The 22,189-nt window shown below is 42.6% G+C and overlaps 1 protein-coding gene across 1 annotated transcript in view; it reads left to right on the top strand.

Moving 5' to 3' along the window:
- The window catches only part of LOC111238606 (rho guanine nucleotide exchange factor 40-like), a 39,830-nt gene extending 21,333 nt beyond the window's left edge, over positions 1–18,497 (top strand). The window contains exons 17-27 of the mRNA XM_022768185.1: positions 94–618; positions 1,424–1,842; positions 2,306–2,555; positions 3,377–3,466; positions 5,569–5,775; positions 7,585–7,764; positions 8,103–8,283; positions 10,193–10,303; positions 13,418–13,527; positions 15,127–15,170; positions 15,410–18,497. Coding sequence (XP_022623906.1) covers positions 94–618; positions 1,424–1,842; positions 2,306–2,555; positions 3,377–3,466; positions 5,569–5,775; positions 7,585–7,764; positions 8,103–8,283; positions 10,193–10,303; positions 13,418–13,527; positions 15,127–15,153 — 2,100 coding nt within the window. The 3' untranslated portion in view covers positions 15,154–15,170; positions 15,410–18,497. The remainder of the gene's footprint in view (positions 1–93; positions 619–1,423; positions 1,843–2,305; positions 2,556–3,376; positions 3,467–5,568; positions 5,776–7,584; positions 7,765–8,102; positions 8,284–10,192; positions 10,304–13,417; positions 13,528–15,126; positions 15,171–15,409) is intronic.
- The last annotated feature ends 3,692 nt before the right edge of the window (positions 18,498–22,189 follow it).

Below are 22,189 nucleotides of genomic sequence, written 5' to 3'. Positions count from 1 at the left end.
TTAAACACACAGGAAGTCATGAACACACATTAATGGTTTCAAATCTTCCTAAGGGCAAATAAGATTCACCTTTCCTTTCTGTCTCATGTGCAGGCCACCCAGTGGTGTGATGCAGTTTCCTCCACCTCCTCCTCCCCGTCTTCCTCTTCTTCCACCTGTCCTCTGGCCTCCCTCCCTCCCATCCCCCCGTCACGTTTCCAGGACGCTCGGTCATTAGCTATAGAGCTTGGTGGCGGGGCGCTCCTGGACCTCTGGACCCACACAGTAGAGCGCTACCAGAGGACTGTAGCGCAGGTCAAACCCCGGTTCCTCCAGTCTGACAGGAGCCAGAATCAGGGCCAGGGGAAGCCCAAGATGCCCTCGGCAAGCAGCCTGTGGGACCTGATGGGTCCTGAGGGAGAGGGCGACTGGGGGCTGGGAGCCGGAGGAGGTGAGGGGGGGCTGCAGTCCTGGGGATCCCTGGCATCGCTGTTCAGGCCGCAGACCTGCTCCACACTGAAGATAGGAGAGGAGAAAGGGAATAAGAAAGATGGAGCAGGGGGAGGAAGTGGAGGAGGAACAGGAGGAGCTGGAGGAGGGAAGTTCCTGCAGAACCTTCTGAATCCTGCAAAGAAGAGCGTGAGTTGGTTTAGTTTCAATTCTGTTTTTATTGCTGTGATATATTTTGCTCTTTTCTATTCTTTAGTAATTCCTGTTTGTTTTAATAACCAGGCAAAGATATCTGATGCTAAATATTACACTGACTTTTTTTAATTGACAGTATGTCTAACATGGTTTCATCCATACACCAATATTCTTAGACTGTAGTTTTATATTGTTATCCACTGTCTCTGAAATTGATTAATCGAATCCAAAACCTTCAGAACTGTTTTTGTCTTTGTTCAAATTTAGCATCTAGATTTAAAACCACCATGGGACTACTAAAGCAATTCTCTCAGGAAGTTAGCAGAGTTTTTAAACCGCTGTCTCATAACTTGAAAACAAAACAAAACATAACAAAGACAGTCTTGTGCATCTGGTCGACATCTCAAACTTGCTTTTTCAATTTGCTGTCAACGTCCTCGATTTCACTTGCATCACCGCATAACAATTACAGAAAGAGGCAAAATGTTTCTCATGATGTGTTCGTGTTTTATAATAAGTGTCTGCATGTTGAGTTGAATGAAATACGGGCATCTTTGAGGGCAGTGTTACATTTAATGAGCAGAAATACTTCATGGTAATATTGGATTTTGAATGATTTTTGCAACAATGTTAAGATGAACATTCATGTCTGGATCCTTTTTCCATGAAGTTTCTCTATTGACTTTCATAAGATACATCTATGTTAAATATGATATAAAATAACACAGAAAATACAATATTGGTTAAACCTTATTCTGCTAATGTCGCTAATCTCATGTTAACATCCGTCTCCTTTCAGCCCACAGAGGCCCCGCTCCCTCCCAAGCCCCCCAGAAAGCGCCACCCAAGCTTCGACCTCCAGGCTCTCCTGGCCCCCCGCAGAGGCACGGCTACCCCCAAACCTGCCGAGTCTCCGGTGGGCGGGGTGAGCCGTCACTCCCCCATGTCCTGGCTGGGGAGGCGGGCGGTAGCTGACCCGGTTATCGCTACTAGCATGGCTGCAGCTATCCCTGGATGGGGCAGTGCTCCTGCGGGAGGTGGCAGTGGAGGAGGAGGAGGAGGGGGAGGAGGAGGAAGTGGAGGAGGGGTGTTGATTCGAGGAGTGGAGGTCAGCAGCAAGGAGGTGGTGGACCACACAGGGTCGCCACGGCAACACGTGCTGCTGGGGAGGACCGAGAGGGAGACGGGCACGGACAGAGCCGGTTCAACTGCCCAGAGGTTTGTTTTTGCATCATTTTTTTCCTCTTTTCTCTTTCGTTTAAACATTTTTTTCGTTAAAACGCCACCTTTGTGCGTATTCTTCTGTCGGGAGCTTGTGTGTGAGAAAGTGAGCAGGAGAAAGTCTGAGTTGGCTTAGATCTATAAAAACAAGACCAACATTATCAATTGCATTAGGAGAAGGCCAGGCTGAGACGAAAGGGAGAAGTGATTCATCCTTTTATGGATAATTTAAGCACAACTGAAGTCGGTTTGAGAACGATTTTATCAGTCAGCATGCAATCTTAGATAATTTTATCATTACGAACTGTTTGATCTCTGTCCATTGCTTACTGCTGTCTTCACTCCCACCCCCCCCCCCCCCCCCCCCCCACTTCTCCTCTTACTCCCACATTTGTTTCTCTTTTGCAAATATACTCATTCCATTTTTTTTCCCTCTCCTCGTCATCTCCTCGTTTCTCAGTAAGCTCTACCTGCTGTGGTGCAGGATGCTGAGTTCAGAGCGGCAGTATGTGGCTGTGCTTAAAGGGGTAGAAGAGACATACCTCCCTTTGCTGGAGCTCTCAGACACCCCAGCCTCCATCAGGGGGAAGGCCGACACCCTCTTCCCCAACTGGGCCAGCCTCAGCTCCTTTCACTCGCAGAACCTTCTCCCTGCCATGGAGGGTGCTCTTGTGCAGAGCTTGTTGCAACAGGACTGCTTCAGCAAATATGTAAGTATGTAAGTCCAGGAATGCAGGGTGAAATGCAAAGGAAAATACATTGTTTTTAAATACATGTAGAAATGATTTTAGCCGCAGAGGCCCCTCATCACAAGTTTATGTGATGTGAGCAGGTACAGCAAAGATTGATTTCCCCTTCTCTGATTATTCATGTGAAGAAATGTATTGGCCTGAGGACATAAAATTATCATATATTTAACAAGAAATGAAAGAAAGGATAAAGAAAAATATTTTTTTCTTATTCCCTATAGCATTCAGAATCACGTCGCCCTTCAGATTTATCCTCAGGTCCCTTTGGTGGTCCTGACCCCCAGGTTGGAAACCGCTGATGTACAGCACAGAGCCTTTTTAACATCTGAATGTACGACTATTTAGCAAGGAGGACCAAAAATGCAAAAATAAGACTCACGTCGTTGAAAAATGTAGTTTTACTTTGAAAGGCCATTTCCAGTAACACAGTATTAACTTTGTTAAGGACCTTATTGTTCTTTTATGAAGAGATGTTTGAAATTAGATTTTCTGGGAGCGTGAGGCGAGTAATCAAAGATGAAAGTTTTGCATTTACTTGTGAACAATAAAAAGATTCACATATCTAAATATATCTTTTGTTAGAGGAAAAAATAATCACTTCCTGTGTGTCAGAGGACTTGGTACTAGTTGGATCGCTTGCGTGGTACAGGTTCTTATTTTCTTTTAACAGAACAGGGAAATAAGAAGGAGAAAATACAAGGGAATTAAAATATATATAGATTTTTTTTATTTTTTTATACAAAACCATAACCACTATGTTTATATTTCTTTTTTCACCACAGCGGGAGCAGTTCCTGCAGTATTCCCACTACATCAGGGCTAAACCAGAACTGGACTCTCCACTGGTCACGCAGGCTGCCGACTTCTTTAAGGTAAGATTCCTCATGTCTCTGCTGTCTAATTATAATACAAGACATATCATGAGCGAAATAGGCAGTCAATGCCATGACTGAGTATTTCCACCTTGTAACTGCAGTGAACCAGCGACGGTCTCATATAAACGGATTCAGACAGCCATAAACCTAAGGAACCAATCCCGTCAACTTGTGGTTACGAGGGGTCGGGCAAAATAAACCTGAAACCTTGTCAGTACAGAGAGCGAAAGTTTGCATTAGCACAACCACTAACTCTGTATCAGCCACTGCCAGATACAAGCTAACAACTTCCAACAACCTCATCTGAGTCTGGGTCTGACTGAGGCTTAAAACATGTGACTGAGTCTCTCTGATGTTTCCTCCGCTAACCATCTTGATGCGCACTGCTCTTTCACCGCTCGACTTAGCACAAGCAGCGGTGCTGGGGGGATTGGGAATCTCTCAGTGAGGAGTTAAACGTAGATTTATGTGGGAAAACCACATTAAACAAAATATTAATCATAGCAGAGTATTTTTTTTCCTGTTTAAAACATGTCTGCAGGGGAACTTTAAGCCCCTGAATCTCCAAGACATCGGCTTCTTGTGTGCACAGACGTTTCAGGAGAAGAGTTTCAATATGAGGAGTTTAACCAGTTATTTTTTAAGTGTCAGAAAACATCATTTCAATTAGAGAAAAGTGCCCATTTTTCCCACTGATGGTCGCACATTCCTGATTCTACACACATAATATTAAGCTCGTCAGGGTCATAAAATTTTGATTTGGTTATTGTCTTTTTCAGAAAATCTGTTAAACGACAGTGTGAGATCATGAGTAAAAAAAAAAAAAAACCACATCACAAGCACAAACCAATTAAAGTTGCTTTACTCAACAGTGGCAGCAATTAAAAATGAGCTGTATACAGTAAAGCTAATTACATGTTTAATATATACTAGAAGAGCCAATTAAAGGCGGATTATGGAGAGAGTAATTTGAGCTTGTAAGCTACAATTAACTAAAACTAATATATCGACACCATCATGAGATCACTGAGAGGACTTTACGAGGAGATATCACAGTGCTTAAGATTAGTGAGGCTCAAAAAGGAGCATTTCTAACATATCACCACCAGGAGGCGGTGTGGGCTCACGGTGCAGCAGCGGCTTCGAAACAGCTTGAGCTCGCTGTGGATTATGGCTGCAGGGTGGGTTTATGGTTATCACGATGGTGACGGATGCAAAGGTGGTGCTCAGGCTAAATGATGATGGCGATCACACTCGGCTGAGGTGATGATGATCGTCGTGACGATGAGCACAGGAACAGCGCACGTGGCTACTTTCACATGGTTTCTGTGATTAGAGGAAACCCAGAGGAAGAACATTTGAGCTAAACGCTACAGAATAATTATCAATCAATAGTTGTACAAGTATCTATCTATCACAATTAGCTTAACATAAAAAAATCTATTTAGTAATTGTACATTTTCACCAGCAGCTCATTATTCATCACTTATGAATGTACTTTTTAAACACACTTATATAAAGAAGTCACAGGTCGGTCTCTGATGTCATACTGTATTTTAGATAGTTTACATCAATATAAACCATATAATGTAAGTTTGATTGTTATCTGTGTTGTTAAATATCAAGATAATTGTTATTTTGTGTAAGTAATGTCATTTCTAATCTCTGTCATAGAATAATACACATTAAACTTATATATAGTGTATGAAAGTAAAAATCAATAATAATAATTTCTCTGATTTATTTTTGTTTATTTTCACTTGTCACCACACCTACATTGTGGGTCTGATGGCTTTTTTTGTCCATCTGTGCAATGCATGATGGTTAATAAATCTTGACCAGTGACTGTACACTGATAGATTGTACACTACTTTCTTATGTTGCATTGTGGGATAATTCGAGGGATAGTTGGCGGTTTATTAGGTTACAACTGTCTGGTCACTTTGGAGGCTGCAGTTTGTGCTGCTGTGGAATTGTATCGCATTATACTGACAGGTGTTTCTATTATTTTGTGTGATGTGATATGGAGACGTCAGTAAACGGAGATCAGGTCTAACAGATCTCCTCTTCCTTCTCTCACATCTCCCCTCTTCCTGCAGTCCAAACTCCCCGCAGCCTCCCCCCTCTCCCCTCTGTCCTTCCCTCACTGTCTCCAGGCTCCCACTCAGCGACTGGAGCAGTACTGCGAGGCCGTGGAGGAGCTGGGAGGGTTAAACCCCGCCTCCGACTCCGCCCTCTCCACCCTGAGACACGCCCAGCGGCACGGCGAGGACCTCAGGGCCAGTGACCTCATCGCCGGATGTCCGGTGAGAATGCCTGTCCCAGTTTATGACTCTGCAACTGTGAATCAAGTCCCACTTTCTTTTCTTAGAGGGAAACTAAGTCATCTCGATGAGGTCAGGCCGGTGGAAGACATGAAATCGTTATCACTGTTGCACCTTTTATCTACGGCTCATTATTTACAGGTTTTACTTTTTTCAAGAAGGGGATGTAACGGTATTTATTTTGAATATAAAAAAGTACAAATACTCTTTAGGTTAACCACATTTTAAATGTACTTAAAGGAATTATGTGGAAGCGCATATTCACAACCTCATTTGCATTTTCTCAAAATTTTCCAACTACTGGAAGATGTTATGAGGATTGACCATTACAACACAGTGTTCATTGTCTTGCATTAGGAAACAACAACTTCGGGGGTGTGTTCACACACAAAATCCAGGTGAAAATACTGCAGGTGTAAACAGTTGTGCTCTGTAGAATCCTGTGTCTTTGTCAATGAAGACTTGAAGTGAAGACAGTGAAGTGTTCTTTTATCACGCTCACATCACAGATAGAGGAGAGTAGCGTACAAAGGGAGGAAGAAGTGGGAGGAAAGAAGGCGTTTCCTCAGACAGACCACTACGAAGAAACACTTTCGTACCAGTTAAATGTGGATTTGAAAAAAAACAGCTTTAACCTTTATCAAACAATGTCAGGGAACACAGTATCTACTTGCCCCATATTGTGCTCCTCTGACACAGCAGTATCATTCAGAGCTGGTCGTGAGAGACAAATGTTCAACTCCCACACACACATGCGCACACACACACACACACACACACACACAGCCACACAACTTTCCTCTCCTCCCCCTTTCGAGCGAGGGGAGAGATTACGGCAGCACAAACACTATTGAGCTACTTCAAATCACGCTGCAACAGCTCTCCAAGTAAAATGCCTATAAGTGCAGGTGTGTATGCGTGTGTGTGTGTTTGTGTGTGTGTGTGTGTTTGTGTGTGTGTATGGGTGGGTGTGGGTGTGGGTGTTCATAATATGCGTGAAGCATCACTTATATCATGACCCACACATCTCTAGAGGTTTAAAAATAAAGTTCCGTGTCACCACTTGCCGGTAAATTATCGGCCCTTTTAATTTCATTGCCGGAGCGGTTACTCTGGAGCAAATGTTTGCCGACCTGTTTGCTGTTTGTTTGTACGTCTAGCATTGCGTCCTTAAGGAGCGTTACATAACCTTTGACTTTTATCAACCTCTCTCTGCCTCTGGTAGGAGTCGCAAACAGCGCAGCAAAGTCTTCGCCCTGTAATTGACGTGAACAATAAAGTCACATTTTTACAAAAGGCATGAGTCAGCCGGCCAATTAGAGCAAAGATCCAGCAGAAAGAAGCATCCTTGTGAAGAGGGAATATGTCACCACGCAAGGCACTGTCATAATAATACTCCTTTGTCCTATCTTTTATTGAACTGAGAATAAAGCTTTTCAGTCTTTGTAACTGAAAATGTCTCGCAACTCCAGACTCAAAATTTGAGTAGGTGAAGGAGGGAGGGTTTGAGATTTTTGCTCCAAAACAAACAAAAAAAAAAAAACATTACAGCTCGTGTCGGTTAATAAAAGTGTCAGCAACCGTGTGGAGGACCGTCAAATGTGTAACAGTTGTTACAGAGCAAAACTACTTCCAAAAAACAAACAAACATGGTTTTAACTCAGTTCAAGGATAAATGGCCTCTTAAGATAGAAATTGAGATAGAAATGCAGATGAAGGCCTAGAGCCTGGGCCTAAGGCCACGATAAGTGCATCCTAATGTGTGTGTGTGCGTATAATGTGTGATGTTAGATCCCCGTGGCGGAGCGCGGCGAGCTGGTGCGGCAGGGTGAGCTGACGGTGTGCGGGGGAGCCCGGAGGAAGCGGGCAGGTGTGAGGAACGTGTTCCTCTACCAGCACGTCGTCATCTTCACCAAACAGAAGAGCACCGGCTCAGGACGCATCGCCTACAGCTACAAACACAGCATCAAGGTGCACAGCCCTCACACACCAACACACAATCTTCTCCAATTTTCATTCTCTCTCTCTCTCTCTCTCTCTCTCTCTCTCTGTTTGAAGGGTTTTCACTTTCTGCTTTGATTAAACTGAAAACAAACGTAGACAAAGTGAGTCTGAGGTTATTGGCTGTCATTTGCAATGAGAACACTGATGACTGGGACGCTCTCTGTGTTTCATCCCATCACTTTATTTCACTTTCAAATTGACTTTTCTGCAGCACGCTCTGCATTCCAGTTAGATTTCCTTCCATTCCTTCTTCTCTGTTTCAGTTCATTTGTTGACTTTAACACCTCCGTGTTTTCTCCCTGCAGACGGGTGAGATGGGTCTGACTCAGAGCGTCGGCGAGGACGGACTCAAGTTTGAACTTTGGGTCCGTCAGGCTCCGCGAACCAAAGACTGCATCACGCTGCAAGCGCAGGACAGGGAGGGCAAGCAGGCCTGGACTCATGACATTGCTCATCTGCTGTGGACACATGCCATCAACAACACAGGTACCGTACGACCTTCGACTCCAGAGGCCTCAACTCAACTACACTCTCTCCAGACGAGTGGTGTTTCACAATTTTACAAGTGTACAGAATATGAAGGGAAAGTGCACAGATTAGGAGAGTACTGCTGCATATGTGAAAGAAGCTTTTGAAAGCCTGATAAATAAGTGACGTAAATGGACTGCACTTTGTCACTCAGAGTGCTTTACACTAGAAGCCACATTCACACGGAGCTTTTTTCTATACATTAAGCACTTTTCTATCACACACACTCACAATACATCAGGGGCAGTTTGCGGTTCAACATCCTGCCCAAGGACACTTCCACATGTAGACTGGAGGAGCCGGGAATCAAACCACTGATCTTCTGATTGGTGGACGACCCGTTCTACCTCCTGAGCTACAGCTGTCCAAACGTTCTCACTGGTCCCCGCTTGAGGCCAATGGCTCAGGGTGCCATTAGCAGCCACTTATATACCACCGAACTCTCCTGCTGAACTGTTTGAGTTGCATTATGGGTAATGTAGGCACCAAGTTTTGACAAGAAAGAAGTATTTCCCTGGATCGTCTGCATTGATTTTAATCTTTCTGTCCGTCATGAATTGACAGTGTTACATGAATGGCCTACTCTTTAAAGGTCCTATATAGTATAAAGGTAGATGTCCATGTGTTGTTTGATTACAAAGCAGCTCTAGGTTCTATATTAATACTGTGAAAGTATCAAAGTGCTCAGTCCACAGAGAAATGCACACAACCTGTATTCAGAAACTGAGCCCTAAAACAAGCCATCAGGACGTCTGTAACTTTGTGATGTCACAACTATACAGTCACAGCCCACAGCCATGCCCACCCACCTGTACTGACCATCAAACCTTGCAGGATTTGGTTTCTCTGAGTGTTTTACCCGAAATCTGCTATGTTTTTATTCAATCACCAAGAAAACGGTGAGCCAATCAGAAGAGAAGCTCAGAGCCTTCTCTCTTCTGATTGGCTCACCGATCTGATTTTACTAGAGCTCCAGAGAGAAGCCTGAGAGAGGGGATGTAAAACTACATGGTTTTTGTTTTCTAAAAACCACAAATATATCTTCTTATGGATCAACACTTAAAACACCAGAAAAGTGTAAAATAAGGGACATTTAAGGAAGTTAAAAATACTTTTTTCAAAGTGTCCATTTTTTTGTCACCTCATTTTCTGCACACACTGGTTGTAAAGCAGGACGTTTAAAGGTCACATTCTCAGCTTTCAACCTGAATCCCAGCAATGTCATGTGGCCCCAAACACAGTGGAAGTGGTTCTGTTAGTTGATGGTTTAGCTGTTGAAGCTTTTTTTTTTTTTTTTAAATTTGGTTGTAAGGAAAAGGGGAACTGGATAAAAGTCACATGGACTCACAATTGGCTGGCAAGGACACTAAACAAAGCCGATTCCTCTCTGTGTAACTTAATCTTAGTTACCTTTCCTATGCGTAAAGAACAGATAAAAATATCTGCACCGGTCCAGTCTCCTGTTTGATTTTTGTTCATTTATTTATGCCCAGATTTCCAAAGCACAAAGAACTGCTGGCTATCACATGTCATATTCATGAAACCTTGCATCTCAGTGTCGCTTCCTGTAGCTGGCTTAGATTACAGTATCACACCAGACAAGATGCACTGCAGCTGGCATAAAAAAAAAAAGGGGACTGAGACATTTTTTGGCGCAGTTACTTGGTGCTCAAATGGTACTGTTCTCACCTACCCGGACAATAAACAGGGTGTTTTCCTCACCCTCTGACACCTTGTCTTTTTCCCTTAAAACACTAAAAGTACTCACATGAACACAACTTGCAAATACCCTAAAAAAAAAAAGCAGTATGGAGGTTGTATTTTTAAATGATTTCTCCTCCCTGCTCCTCCCTCTCCCCTCTCCCAGAGCTGTGTCTGAAGGAGTCACTCTGCATGGGAATTTCCAGTAAGCTGCTGCTGGACGCGACAGGGACTCCAGGCTCAGAGCTGGACTCCATCTACAGTCTCAATGACAGAGGTAAGCTTGAGAAGGCTGTAACACATCTATAATACTTCCACAGTGTGTGTGGGATGCCTCAGGTACCAGAGGCACATAAGTGCTTCGGGTAACTGCACGGGAAGAAAAAGCATTCGCATCAAATATTTGAAACGGAAATGTTTTTTTAATGAGAAAACTGTTTTAAAGATTAAATTCTTAAAGAACAAGTGCACCTTTGTGTCATTTGATTAACTATAGGTGCATCATTAACATGAAGTTGTCATGTTTGGGAGAAATTGAGTGATCAGATGACACTCAGGTTTGAGCTCCACTTCTCTCCTCACACATTCTGAGTCGGCTTTCAGTTCAGAGGAAGTCGGTGGGTTTTATGTGACCAGATTGGATTACTGGATTGTTCAAATGTGCTCTCTGAGCTGAGAGTGATGTGGCCCTCAGATTACGGACAGGAAACAAAACGGGTCCTGGGTGTATCTCCCCATGTGACAAGGTAATAATGTGGTACATGTTTTTTTTTTTTGTTTTTTTTATCTTGCGCCCCCGAGCTACTCTATGAATTTTTGATATTTGTCTCACACTGAGAAATTCTGAAGAGCTGTGACGTGCCTGCAGAGAATATGGAGCGCAGTCAAGAAGCCTGACTATGGAAACACATTTCACATCTACCACGATCAAATCCCATCACAACCTTTCAGTCCCATGTCTCCGTTTAACTGTGGCTTTGTCTGGGTTTTTATATTGAATGAGTGAAGAACACTGCTGTGATGTTAAAACACCTAAGGCAGATTTATCTTTGTATTTCTTCTGTATTTTTTACTCCTGTATTTACTTTCAGCTAATGCAAAGATGATACGACTTAATATTTTTTGTTCCAAGCAACATGTAACTAATGTAAAACTGATTCCTGAAGTTTTTGTTTCACATGTATTAAGGTTTCATCGCTTTGAACTTCCACTTGGCCACTAGGGGGCAGTGGAGCAAACTTTAAACACAACACTTGCCTCTTTATTAGTGATGGCATGTGAGACGTCAAGGCTTCTGAGTGAATGTCGAGTACAGCTGAGCTTTTCCGTTTGACGCGTGTATCATTTTAGACGTATAACGTAACTGACGACATGTGACGCCTCACTTTTGTAGCCTACCACATTGACTGCTTTCGGTGGCAGTTCGAATTACAACAATAACAGCCGTGACATTTGACTATAAGACCTCCGAGAGAAATGATTACTTTTATAGTTTTTGTTTTGAACACACATTGACCGGTTGCATTTGCAATGGATCCACCGAGGAAAACTAAGACTTCTCAGACACTTTGATCTTATTTCTCCCAATAAAGTACAAGCACGGTGGTGTAACAATATTATGGATGTTTTAGGTTTATTGAAATATATTTTTTCAAGGACATATGTTTATTGCTTTTACAGGAAATACTATAAAGGTATGCTTAGAAATGAAGGCACAATCATGGTTTCACTTATGCTGATAGTTTATAATATACATGCAGTTGTATCATAGTCGCCCGTTTTACATTCTGGCCAGTAGATGTCGCTCTGTTAACATGAAGCATCAAAGAAATTAACCTTTTCTCAAACCACTTTGCTGGACTGTTTAAATGCTTCATGAAGCTTCATCTTACCACTACTACTGTTGACACACCCAGCAGACACACAGCGACAGTCTTGTTGATTGTGAGTCATTTTTGTGTCCGGCCGATGAATATAAGTTTGCTTTTAGCTGTATTTTGGTCTCCATCGATTCATGACTAAAATATTAGGCTATTTTCGTTCCGTTATTAGCGTTCACTAGTTGCTAACTTTGTCAGCTGTTAAGTGTCATTCTGGGATGTGGGTAAAACCAAAACAATAAGCTGAAACAAGCTAAAACGTCAGGTGGTAACTTTCATGTGGGTTTGTTATTACAAGCTACCTTTCATCAAATCTTTCACATTTCGCATTGACGTTTAATTAAATATTTAGAAAATGGAAAGTGCTGCTTTAATAATATAATTGTTAAGATATTAACCATGTCAATGTAAAAGCTGAACTTAAATGTCCTAACATTGAGATATTTTCTGAGGAGAGTTTGGTCACAGACATCATGTTGAAGCAGGAATATGTTGTCAGGCAGCAACATGAAAATGAGAAAAATCAGTCAATTACATGAAAGTCCATGAAGAACAACTAAAAAAAAAAAAAAAGTAAGAGACTGTCATTATCTTGCTTTTACTTAATGCTATCAGCAACATTAGCGCTCTCTCCACCTACACGTATAATCAGCAACAGGTTCAAACAGTTCCTTGTTGAACACACTGAGTACAGACATTATTCTGCTGGAAAAAGGCAGAAAATTACCAAATGCAATAGAACCATCAGAGGCAGGTTGAAGAAAAGTTACGATCTTTGTCACAAAGGAACTCCTGGAACACACACATTCACAGGCTGATGGTATATAATCATATAAGAAGATCAGAGTTTTCCCTTTAAGAAGAGGGATCCGTCCACAGGGTTAGAATATGAGCAATTTAAATAAAAACACCCAATTTAAAGCACCACCCAGTCTCCAAAGGCTGCTGATGCCTTAGAGCCAGAGTGATTTCCCATGCATAGCTGAGTGTAATGCACATACTGCTCACCAGGTGTCTCATTGAGTGCAGCAGCTCAGGATTTCAATGCATGAATTGTCCTCTGGGACAGAGCACGGTGTTAGAAATTCATTGAACAGGATGAGAAAAATGCCTTCTCACTCTGACTCCTCTCTCTTTGTCTCTCCCGTACCCACTCGGCCTCCATTTTTAATTTCAGGAAAACATTTTGACACGGTGATTTTTACATTATAAAAGTACACACACACACACACACACACACACACACACACACACACACACACAATGCTTAATGTAAATGGAAAACAACCCATGCAATCACATCATGTCTGAACGCAGGTGGTATTATTATTTGAACTACCTGAAGGAAAAAGAGAGCAAAATTTGTATTATAAGTGTGTCTACAACCTGCTGGATATACTGTGTGTTAACCCACAACCATTCCTCTCTCTCTCTCTCTCTCTCTCTCTCTCTCTCTCTCTCTCTCTCTCACACACACACACACTTTTTCCCTCTCTCTGTCTCTGTCTCAGTCCACAGTAGCTGCTCAGACTCCTCCTCTGTCGGCAGCCAGAAGGAGGGGGGATCCCCGGCGTCTGGGAGGGACCCCAGGAGAAGCTCCGGATCAACAAGTTACTCACAGGTGAGTTCAAAGTGTAAGCCCGTATCACACAATCTAGCAATTTCAAAAGTGAATGAACACAGTTTGTATTTGGAGAAATGACTCAAACCCTTCTCCATGCTTAAATATAGATTTGAAATGTGAGGAATGTGAAATGAGTTGCTGAGGGTTAGCTGGGCTTTTCTTTCCCACTGGAACCACAGACTGTTTTATAAGGGTCTTTAAAAGGAACGTGGGAACTTTACCTGCATTTCACAAAGCACCCCTGATCTGACTTTCTGATGGCCCAGGAACTATGCAAGTGAAGTGCCCTGCAACTGAGACTCCTGCTGCTACAGCTATTATAATAATAATGTTACATTTTTTCACACAGCAGTACATTCCTTGGTTGTGATGTTATTGGTGTTTAAACTGAGTTCTGTGTCGTTGGCTTCCTAACTATTCTAAAAACGAGCAAGATGAGACAGAGTGGGCTAATGAGACAGACAGTCCCAGGGGTGTCCCTGTTGGTTAGAGGTTAAGACGTCAACCATGAACTGCAATGTCCCCTGGTTTGAATCCAGACCATCCTTGACTCTTATCTCCCTTGTTCCCTTTAATCTGTCGACTATTTCTTTTTAATAAGGGCAAAAAAATGACCCAATATTATCATTAGTAATAATAAAGTACTTGCTTCTGCACATCTCCCCGTAGTGGACAGTTCAGACAAGAAATTAGGGCAGAGAAAGTAGGGATGACGTGCAACAGAGGTTCCCAAACTGGAGACGTTGTCTTAGACCCCAGACGCCATAAATTTGTCATTTTCCAATCTGCACTAATTTGCCTGATTTTCAGGCGCAAATCTTTTTTTAGGTAAGAAGCCCATTTGGGTTTTATCCTTTTTCCAGCTCAATCCCTTTTGTCTCTTTTCTGATGTATTATACATTATACATAAGAGAAGATTTTTGCTCAAGTGTTTTGTTATCCATGCAAAATAGAAAATTAATCCTAAATGTTCTGCAGCTGTTGTGGATTTGCAAACAGGATTTTCACAAAAGAGACTTTTCATCACTGATTTAGCTCCTGAGGCTCCTCGTTTCACAAGACTTCCCACGTGTCTGCTAAAAACTGTACGTTAAGGCCTATATGAAAATGTCTGCTGTATGTATGTAACCTCTGTCTGAGATGATTGAAGTTATCAGGCGGCTGAAGCTGGAACAGTTTCATGGAGGTGTTTTATATAAAAAGTGTCCTTCAAACAGCAAAAGCTTTTCTACATGTTAGTAAAAGGAAGCCAGAATGCGTGCATCTTCTTAGCTGTAAGTAAACAGAAATACCTGACTGGCATCTCCACGGTAGAGTTTAAATGAATTTGCACAAACGCATTCTCTCAATCTCCTTATCTAGCAAACAGAATATGACAGATTGGCAAACAGACTGCGCTGGGAACAGATTGACAGACAGACGGACACACGCAGCCAAAACAGATAGGGCAAACACACAGACAGCGATATGCACATATTCAACAACAGAGGGAGGATTGCCGCTTGCTGTGCACACGTACGCGCACACTTTTAATATGCACGCACACTTTAGCGCAGAATATAAGATGTGACTGTTTCTTTCTTTCTTCCTCCTCAGAGTCAGTCTCCCTCTACAGCTGTGTAGCTGTCATCGCAATAAGAGTAAGTTACTCTGTTTAGTCCATGTTTCTTTCATCTTTTTTCCTTTCTGTTGTTGCTCACTTCACGTCTGCTGCTCATGTCACTGCGTCGCTGCATTGCTCACTTTCTGATTTCACACCTTCCTCACTTTTTTTTTTCTCTTCTGAAAGAAGGATTTGTGTAAAGATAAAACTCACTTTGTAGGGAGTGTTAATATTTTATTCTCTTTTGCGTCCTCCTTCTCTTCCTGTAACAATCAGAAACTGGACCCTGGACTTTCTAAGCATCTCTACTCCACCTGTGGGCGAGCCAAACTGGACCTCGGGGGGCAAAGAAGACAAAAAAGAGAGACCCTCGGACTCTATTTGAACTTCTCCCACATGCTTGCTCTCCTTCCCCCTTTCCCCCTTGCCCCCTTCACCCCCTTAAAACAAATAAAAAGCCAGCAGATTAGCCGGAGTAGCTCTGCTCTGCCTTCTCTCGTTTTAAACAGCTCTGATACGAACCCCTCGAAGAAAAGCTGCATCCAAAAAGGATCAAAACTGCCCTGTTTAAAGCATGACAAGCACCAGCAGGGCTCTCTGCACTCCGCCATTTTGGATCTGCCAGTCTCAGTTGCTGGCAGAGTCATTGACACCAAAGGCACTTCAGCCACACAGTGCGGCCATTGTCTGCCCTGCAGCTCCCCACTAGGCCAAACCACTTGGTCTGAACCACTGACTGCCTGGCTGGCTGACTGTATGCATCACATGCTCCAGCATCTGATAATAAACAGGAAGTAATATGCAGGGCGTAAATCCACCGTAGGATTGCAGATTTAGAATGTATTATGTACTTTGTCATTTTCACAACGCTGAATGGACTACTGTAGACTTTCTTTTTTTTCTCCCTGCCTGTGTAAAAATGCGTGGCATAGGCTAGGTGTGATTGCATCTATGTAAATGAGGCAGGGGTGGTGTGAGCATGCACACACACACACACAAACACACACACACACAAATACAGACACACACACACAGTGTCCCTCAACACATGCAGTCATTCTTATTGTTATGAGACAGTGAAGCACTGTTCACATTCACATGCTCACACATACTCACTGTGGCCATTTTAGAGCCTGGCACAGTGGCTAAATCAACGACAGGCAAGGTTGCATCTCAACACATACAGTGAGCATTGCCTTGATGATGAATGGAAACATCTTACAGTATCATATCTTACTGCTATACGTCCCTGTTAAGCTAATGGTATTGTTTTTATTAACAGTGGTAAGAATCTAAAGGCGACATTGTATTTAGTCTCTAAAGTGTAACTTATGTCAGCAACATGGTGCCTTAAAACTGTTCCTCAGTGTACTGATGAGAACTGATTATGAATTTAACATTATACCTTTTAATATAAGATGCCATACTCTATATTCCAAAGTATAAAATGGGTGTATGTGCAATTTTGATTTGTGTACAAAGAAGTATTGACGTTACATTTAGTCTAAGCTTTCCCACTTGGAAGGCGCTCTCCATAAAATGGAGAAAGGTGGGTCTGTTCGATGTGCTATATTCTGGTTTTACTGGTTTTGTGCTTGCAGCGAGAAGACATGAACTACATTTACTGTTCTTAAAGAAGTAATGTAATCAAAGATGACTTCCTATTCCATTTCAAGATTAGAGTGTTTGACATGGTGCAGCTGTGATGTCAGGGAACTGCTTTACTCTAAATTTTAAAGGAATAGTTTGCACTTTCTTTGCAAGAGCTAAAGGAGAAGCTAAATTAGCTTAGCTTAGCACAAAGACTGGAAGCAGAGGGAAACAGCTAGCCTGGCTCTGTCCAAGGGTAACAAAAAAAAACAAAAAATAAACACCTGCCAGCATCTAAGTCTTACCAATTAACACATTAGGCTATATCTTGTTCGTTTAATCTGTAAAAACCTATGATTATTGGCCAATGTTTGCATTATCTGCTGTTAGCTAAATCTTTGAAATACGATTTAAAAAAACTTAAAATGCATTTAAAGGACTGAAAAATGTGATTAACGTTAATTTGTTACTGCCTTCACAACTTTGAAATTTTAGGAAATATGCTTTAAATATGAGTTAGATGATGTCAATCCAATGTCCGTGGAGTAAAGCTACAGCCAGCTGGTTAGATTAAATTAGCATAAAGACTGGAAACAAAGGTAAAACCAAAGCGTATCAATTTTACACTAAAAATTTGATAAACAGGCCAAGTGAAAGAGAGATGTGTTTGTTAGTGAGCTTTGCAGATGGATTGTGTTACTTTCAGACAGAGTTAACTTGCTGTTTCCCCCTGCTTCCACTCGTTGCGCTAAGTTAAACTAAGCTAACTGACTCTTGCCTGTGTATTCATGTTGTCCAGAGAGAGGGTAGAGTGGTATCAGTCTCCTTATCTAACTCTTGACAAGTGAGTAAGCACATTTCTAAAAACATGGAAGCATTCCTTTCGGATATCGTGTCTCAAAACTAATGGAACAAAAGATAAAAATAACTTCCACTTCTGTAGAACAGCAACTTAACCTCTACCACTCTACCAAACTTACTAATGGATCCATTAATAGAAAAATATGTTACACTGTACACTGAGTTTTATTCAGATCCTCAAAACTGAAAATTTCCATATACATGACAGCACTGAATATGTACTAAATAATGCACAAGATATCTAGAACATGTCATTTTTTTGTTATGGTGCAGCAGTAAAAACTGTTTCCATATTTCATACAGTGATGTAGTTCATATTTCATGACAGCGAAGATGGAGCCGGTAAAACCAATCAACATCCACTCACTGGTTTGATTGTATAGCGTGTTTATCAAACAATATCATGCTTAAGGTACAATATGAAACCATCAGGTAGCGAGAGTCGGCAGCAGTGGGAGGTCATGCTTGTTTCTGCAGACAGCAGTGGCCATTTGTCGCCGTTATCAGATTTAGCACGTTTCATATCTGCATCCAAATTCAGAAATTGCAAATGGCTATTGAGCCGTTTCTGAATCAATATGTAATTTGTTGGCTTGGAGAAAACCCCCGTATACTTCATAGCCTTTAGCTGTTTGGTACATTGCGTTATATTGGAAGCAATGTAATGAACACCATCTTTCATTCTTACTGCAGTATAGATTGTCATATGCAGAATCCCTCACTTTTGTATGCCATAGCAAGGCAGTATTAATGTATAGAAACTTTTCTCTCTGCTCTTTTTCTATGACACACTCTGCCTGATGTTTACAATTTTTGAAGGAATGTTGGAAATGCATGTTATGCTTACTTGATAATTGTACTTTGACTGTTTTTTTTTTTACTGTTCTGTGTTGAATTAAAACTGGATGGAAGCTCCAAACCTCTCGGAAGAGATTTAAGGAGGGGAGGTTAAAGGTTGTGCTCGAACCATGTAGCAGGTCTAACCTCAAAAAACAAGGCCTGTAACCTTCTAACCTCAAACTTGCTGTAATGAGTGGGGTCTCTTCTCTGAAAGCCAGCTGTGCTGCTGCCTCCACCAGGCCTCACAAAAACCAGAATGATTAGATAACTACAGTGCAGCGCCATATCAAATAGTTCCAGGGATCAAATTCTCTAAAGAAGGGGAGGGCAGTTTGAGAGCATGAGTGTGTGTGTCCATCTGTGCATGTGAGGGACATGGAGAGAGGAATGAGAGATAAAGGGTGGGCAAAGAGGAGGAGGAGGAGGGGGCAACAGGAAGGGGCAGAACTGAGGGAGAGAGCGAGGGAGCGACAGAGGAGAAGGACAGGAGACAGTAGGTGGGAATGATGGGAAATGAGCGAGGGCGAAGGGGCAGACAGACAGAGAGGCACAGTCAAGGGGAGAGCAGGAGCACGAGGGGGAGAGGAGGCACGAAAAAAAGAGAAGAAGAATAGAGAGGGGGGCTTATAGAAAGAGGGAGACACAAAGTAGAGTTAGAACTTTTTTTTTTTTTTTTTCTAATGGAGAGAACTAAGAGAGGGCCGAGAGAGCTGCAGAATGGATGAAGGAGAGAGAGCGAGCGGGGTAAAAGGGGGGATGTTGACAAAGCAGCGAGACTGTGGCGAACAAAGAGAACGTGAAGAGAATGAGTCGGGGGAAACATCAAAGGGATTTTTCAGGCCCGGTTACCGGGACAACAGACATTTGCATGCGATTAGCTTTTTACATCATATTAAGAAGGGTTAGGGTGAGGGAGGGAGGGAGGGAGGGGAGGGGGTGATGGAGGGAGGGAGGGAGGCAGGGAACTATAGATCATACGCACACACACTGTATGAGATAGTGTGAGGGGGGGGGGAGAAAAAAAAAGAGAAAGAAAAAGAGGGACGTTGGTCATCTCACGCGGATAAACTGACTTATAGGCAGCCAGCCAAGCGTTTCTTTTGTAAATGAGAGTGCATGTTGGGGGGAGATACAGTAATATGCCGGCGCAGACATTTTAGCGAAGGGAGGTCAGAGCAGGCAGTGTGTGTATTTTTATTTTAGTTTCTTTTTTTCTTTTTTTTCTTCTTTGAATACAAGTTTGACACCAAAGATTTAAACCGCTTAGGAACAAACTGCCACCAAAATGACCTCTTAAACAAGCCCATGAACACCGATTTTCAGGTTTATAGCATGATCTGTGTGTATTTCATTGTAACAGCATTATATCAAATTCATCAATTACCTTTTTTTTCAACTTCATTTGACCAGAAAAAGATTTTTAAGTGGCAGAACATAAACTAAAACCCAGACTATGTTATATTATTATTGTAAAGTAGAAAAAATAACAACATAAAATAGATAGAAAATCATGACACATAACCGATTATTGACAATATATCCTAAAATTCCAACAGAATGATCTCATGAACCCTATACAGGTGCGTTCATGCTTACATGTGTATACACCAAGCACTGTCTAGACACAGGTATGTGCAGTGTAAATATAAATACATATGGATTATCACATATAGTATGTTACCCAACATGGATTCACATAAACACCTTGTTGTTTGCACACATGCAGTGCATACATCACTCTGTCATACAAAAAAAAACACACACACACACACACACACCTCACACAACCTTCCCCGCAATCATAAAAGCCATTAAACATGTTTCTATGGGCACACACCCTCCAGCGTTTTACACATGTAATATTATCCCACCATATCTCTCCTCCACCTCCCTCCCTCCCTCCCTCCTTCCTTCCTTCCCTTCCTCCCTCGCTCCTGTCTCTCCATCAATCCATGTCCCCTACCCTTCCCCTCCCTCTTTCCTCTCCATCTCCATCACCATCTCCATCCCTTTCTATCCATCCATCTTCCTCCCTCCCTCTTAATCTCCACCTCTCCCTCCTTATATTTCTCCTCCCCCTTTTTTTTTTCTTTCATTCCCTCCTTTTTTTCTTTCTCTCTGGCCTGCTCTGCTCTCTCTGTCTCTCTCAGAGTGTGTGTGTGTGTGTGTGTGTGTGTGTGTGTGTGTGTGATGCTTCAGTGCCCTCAGTATTGTGGCTGCATTGTGCCAGTAGGCGTCGCCGCGACAGCCGTTGTCACGGCAGCATTGTGATGGGGGTGTGAGGGGTGGTGGGGGGTGATGGTGCGTGTTTGTGTGTGTGTTAGTGTGTGTGTGTGTGTGTGTGTGTCGGGGGGTGGGAGTGTATTACAGTATCAATACCCTGACACTGCGACAAAAAGGACAGCAGCCGTAGCCACATATCACTCCACCTCTGCACTCCTCCTCCTCTGTCGTCTCCTTCCTCCCTCCCTCCATCCTTGTGACCCCCACATCTCCACCTCTCCCTCCTCCTCCTCCTCCCGAATCAATTCCTCCTCCCCTCCTCTCAATTGATTTCCCACCATATCTCACTGAATATGTACATATTGATCCCCCCTCCTCCTCCTCACCTCAGCCTCATCCCTCACTCTTTTCTTTCTCTCCTTCTCTTGTTTTTACTCAAACATCTATCAGATTTCATCCCCTCCATCTACGCCCTCCCTTCCCCTCCACCCTCGCCCCTTATCTCACTCCATCTCTCTCCCTCTTTCTGTGTCTCTCTCTCTCTCTCTCTCTCTCACACACACACACACACTTTCCCTCATCTTTCATTTCATCTCTCCTATTCTTTCCCCCTCTCTGTGCCATCTCTTCTTGCCCCCCCCCCCCCTCACTTCTCTCTCCATCACACCTCCCTCCTTGTCTCCCTCCCTCACGGCTGTTTTTTTGGGGGGTTTTTTTGTTTTGTGTGTTGTGCGTGTGTGTGTGTGTGTGTGTATGTGTGTGTGTCTCTGTCTCACTCACTCTCTGCATATTAATTGGTGCATTTCTGCTGCGGCGGAGAAAACAATCAAAGCGTCGGGGCGGGTGATGATGCCACTGTGGCAGCCGCAAACACGTACACATATGTACCGTGAGCATACACACAAACACAAACAGACAGAGGGACACACACACACACACACACTCTCTCTCTCTCTCACACACACACACACTCACACACTCAGACACACGCACAGAGTACAGTTGCAGGGACACATCATCAGACAGAGCATGCATTCATATATGTACACGCATACACATATATAAGCTGCTGACATGCAAAATGTGCGAACACACACACTCATATGCACACATTGATTTACTATGTACACACACCGAGACAAGCATGCACTGCACATATGCCACAGACTTAGTCAGTCACTCTCAGATACACAATAGCAGGCTTACAATGGCTGATCCAGGAGATATGTTCTGCGTCAGCAAAGACATTTGAATTTCCCAGCCAACATTTACCTTCACACAGTGTGCGAGCACATCACATTTAAATGTTAAAACCAAGGCCTTTTGGTGAAAAATATTCAGACTTTCAATGAACTGATATTTCTTCTATATGTCGGGACAAAAGCGAATGCACAAAGCCAGAGGTAACATCTAAATACCGTTTGGACTGAAGAGCTGTTATTGACGAGAATAAAATCGAAGCATTTAAAAGTGAGAGAAAAAGGTAAACAAAACATAAAGGTGAACCTTTTTGCATTCCTCACCTAACAAACTGTTCAACTG

This window comes from Seriola dumerili, unplaced genomic scaffold (genome assembly GCF_002260705.1).
Source record: "Seriola dumerili isolate Sdu_G_001 unplaced genomic scaffold, Sdu_1.0 BDQW01001435.1, whole genome shotgun sequence".
NCBI lineage: Eukaryota > Metazoa > Chordata > Actinopteri > Carangiformes > Carangidae > Seriola > Seriola dumerili.
Note: the sequence above shows the minus strand (reverse complement) of the source record. Positions and strands in the feature narration are given on the sequence as shown.